Source organism: Ixodes scapularis, unplaced genomic scaffold, assembly GCF_016920785.2.
Source record: "Ixodes scapularis isolate PalLabHiFi unplaced genomic scaffold, ASM1692078v2 PGA_scaffold9__187_contigs__length_104089568, whole genome shotgun sequence".
NCBI classification, from domain to species: Eukaryota; Metazoa; Arthropoda; class Arachnida; order Ixodida; family Ixodidae; genus Ixodes; species Ixodes scapularis.
The window spans coordinates 7,380,418-7,384,318 of NW_024609884.1; the positions used below are offsets into that span (position 1 = coordinate 7,380,418).

A 3,901-nucleotide genomic window follows, 5' to 3' on the forward strand; every position below is an offset into this window, starting at 1 on the left:
AGCTTCGATTTGCATTCGCGAATGTCTTCCGCGAATACTCCTGGAGTATGGTTTTCTTCACGAACTAAGATTCGCAGGGTATTTTCTAGGGAGCGTTTCTCTGCTCGCGCTCGTGCAGCCTTTTCTTGGCTGAACCGGAAAGTAATTAACTTTACTTCTTCTTTGAGCAATTCCCAGCTGACGGCATCTACCGCGTCTACTTCGCTTGTATTCCGGATGACGTCCTTAATTTGCTTAATTAAAGTTTCATCCTCTAAAAGGCTTTCATTCATTTTCCAGGAGCTCCAGCTCGAGGCTCTTTTTTCCTTACGCTTTGCTCTTCCTAAACAGACCGAAACGACTGCGTGGTCGGAGAAGGCAACAGGGGTAACCGAGTATGCGTCAGCAGTCGCCACGCATTCACTTGAAGCGTACACCCGATCGAGACGGGCGTGACAAGTGCCCTGCCAATGGGTATATTCTAGACCCGGTGCTGCCACCACCTCTGTCACATCTTGAAGATCGAAATCCCGCAGTAGTTTATTCAACTCTACGACACTGGAGTCCGATTTTAGCCCGTTGGAGCAATCTCGTGCCTTTAAAACACAATTGAAATCTCCCGCCAGTATAGTCTTTGCAGGCGTATCTAAGTATTCCCGTAGATTGATAAAAAACGATTTGCGGTCGGCTGGCGCATTTGGTGCGTGCACACAAACAAGCTTAAAGATATCACCGTGAAACAGCATATCTACTGCACAGATCCTTCCACTCTTATCACTTTCCCACTCGGGAAGTAGCGTGAAAGCTTTATCTTTTCGAATGAGAAGAGCCGCTCCCCCGCTGTGCGCGACAGCGTTAGAATGGAAAAGACTGAAGTGTCTCTCAAAAAACAAAGCCATTTCTTGTACCTGTAAGTCGGAGGCGAGCTTCGTCTCCTGTAAGAACACAATGTCGGCATCCCTTTTCAGTAGTTCGTTGAGTACCCATTGTTTTCTCTTCCGCACAATTAGGCTGATGCAGTTTAGGGTTAATACATTAAACCGTTTTTTCATTTGTTAGCTAGGAAAGAGGTAGGAAACCTAAAACCCTATACTGACGCGCTCGAACTAGCAAGGAGAAGCACTCACTACGAGCCGCGGTAGAAGGTTCGTGCCAGGTTCCGTGCTAAGAGTCCGTCTCGAGGCGGTTGTCCAGAGCCGCACGGAGCGTGGGCGGCTTGCGCCGTCCGCGACACGGCGTGACCAGTTTCGAACGCTGTTGGGTCGGCATACCGTCCTCTGCCCCAGGGCTTCGGTCTTGCTCGTGCGGTCGCTTGGTTGGTGTAGCGGCTCCCGCTACCATAGCTTCGTCCCGCATTTCGCTGTCAGAGAACCCACCATCTGGCTCTGGTATCTTGGCTGTAAGTTGCGACTCTTTCTCCGGCGTTGTAACAGGCGCTTCCATGCCACCTTGTTGTGGTTCCCTAGAGGGAGCGTCCGAGGGGAGCTCGACCTGTGGAGAAGGTTCCCTGGTTCCAGACGTCGGCGTTTCGGCAATCCTCGGGGCCGCAGGAAGCGTCCTTACTGTGGCGTTCGCACTGGCAGCTAGCTCGGCTTCCGCTTCGTCCATAATAAGGTCGGTGTTCTCGTCCGGAAGTGGTCCAGCCGTTGCCACTGCGTAAGATTTGACGCAGTTTTCCCTTGTGTGGCCGTAGCGGTGGCAATCGTCACAACGGGGGACGCGGCAGTCCTTTCGGATGTGGCCGGTCTTCTTACACCGGAGGCAGAGCGGGGCTCGTCCGGGCACTAGGACGAGTGCAGAGCCGCCGAAGAAACGCAGTTGATGCGGGACGCTTTCTTTACTGACGCCTTCCTTCAGAGTGATCCGAACAAGCCTTGTTGTTGACTGGACTCCTTGAAAACCTTGGGCTCTCCACGTCTCACGGGTTACTTCGTGTACTTTGCCATATGGCTCCAGTGCTCGTCGAACTGTGTCGTCGGGGACGTGATAAGGTACCCAGTGAAGTTTCAGACAGGTTTCCGAGTTCTTCGGGTCTATGAGGATACATCGCTTGCCTTTGACAGTCAGTTCCTTGGCGGCGAGCAGCCGGTTCCTCGTTGACGCAGAGTGGAAGGTGACGAGCCACACGTGGTTCATTTGATAGGCGCCAAAAGACGCCACGTCGCCGAGGATTTGCAGTCGTTGCAGTTCTTCTCGAAAGTCCTCAATTCGGTACGGACGGCCGGTTACGTCGCAGTGTAGAAAAACAGAATTCACAGTGGCTGCTTCAGAAGGCAGAGAAGGCAGAAGTATCTTATAATCATCAGCAGACGAGATACCGCGGCCGGCAACGGCCGTTATCATCGCTCCGTCGGAGCTCGCCATCCTATCGACCGATCGCTGCGAGCGCCGGCAACAGAATGCGCTAGTCCACTCGGCCACCGAACCCCCTTCGTCTTGTGGAAAAGCAGCTTTAAATAATAAACTGAATCCAAGGGCAACTATGGGCTAGTTGGTGCATCACTGAATGGAAGGCGCCGAATAAACAAGGACGAAGAAGGGGACAGAGACGAAGCGCGCTCTCAACTGAAGGTTTATTGAAACAAACATTGACTATTCATACCGTCTATCTGGATGTTGGCTCAGAAAGAAAAACTCTTTATCTGTTAAGTGCACTGACGGCGCACAAATACACACACTCTCCCCTTGCTCTATTTTGCGGAATGCCTCATGTATTTCTCGCGCTGTTTTGTTTGCGTATCTGCCCAGAACTGTTGTTTTTTCCAATTCCGGGCCACATGGGCACCTATCACAGTGCACCGCAAGATTGCCCGACGGGGACTGTTTCACTGACCAGGCATGTTCCCTGGCCCTCTCATTTATGCAACGCCCCGATTGGCCCACATACGATTTCCTGCAACTCATTGGTACGTTATACACCACTGACGTTGCACACTCCAGGCATTGCTTAGCTTGTTTCTTTCGAGACACTTTACCCTCTTCCTTTTCGTTGTTTATTTTTGAACATAGATGAGACAGCTTGTGTGGCGCTGAAAACACCACTGGCACTTCAAAATGAGCCGCCACTTTTTTTTAGATTGTGAGATAGATTGTGAATGTAAGGAATCACCGCCGGTCTTGTTAGTTGTCTGGAAGGAGCATGATCGTCATCTTGCTGAAGAACTGCCATCTACACTACACGTATCACTTTATGCTGACGATATCTGTGTCTGGGCATCTGGTGTAACACGACCTCAGATGCGGGCAAGACTCCAATGTGCTCTGAAGACAGTACATCAATATCTAAGAAAACGTGGACTCGAGATCTCCGTCTCAAAGTCCGCTGCTATGACATTCTCTCGCAAGCATATGGAGAGATATCCCGTTGTCATCGGTGGAGAAACAGTCCCCAGCTTTTGGCAGCCTAATTATCCCGGATTCACTCTGGACAGAGGTCTTACGTGGACGCCTCAGGTTTCACGACTCAAGATCAAATTGACGTCCATAATACATCTTACGCGATTTATCAGTGGTACAACATGGGGCGTCACCGTAGGCTGCCTACAGAGACTGTTCGAGGCCTTCTTTCTTGGACTTCTGAGATACCACTTGCCTATTCTGAACAACACCCGTGCGAACAATATACGAGCTATCCAGTGCATTGAAGCCCAAGCTCTACGCGCCTGCTTAGGGCTGCCACGGTGTGCTTCAACGTCCGGGACAATTGCGGAGGCTCGAAGGTATCCAATTAAAGCCTATATGATACAAGAAGCTATCCGACTACATTTAAGACACCTTACAAGACATCCGAACCACCATCTGGCCACGTTACCTTCAGAGAGACCAGAGTCTGCCTTCTCCAAAGCGATAACGAAACACAATATTGTTCCAAGTGGCCTATTTTCTGTACAGAGGGAAGGAAAACCACCATGGACCTTTCTGA

At 50.8% G+C, this 3,901-nt stretch overlaps 1 protein-coding gene across 1 annotated transcript; it reads right to left on the minus strand.

Moving 5' to 3' along the window:
• Positions 1 to 1,033: 1,033 nt before the first annotated feature.
• Positions 1,034 to 2,374, minus strand: LOC120836326. The gene has a single exon (XM_040218443.3). The coding sequence runs from the start codon at positions 2,341 to 2,343 to the stop codon at positions 1,144 to 1,146; it is 1,200 nt and encodes a 399-aa protein (XP_040074377.2). The 5' UTR covers positions 2,344 to 2,374; the 3' UTR covers positions 1,034 to 1,143.
• Positions 2,375 to 3,901: the final 1,527 nt, after the last annotated feature.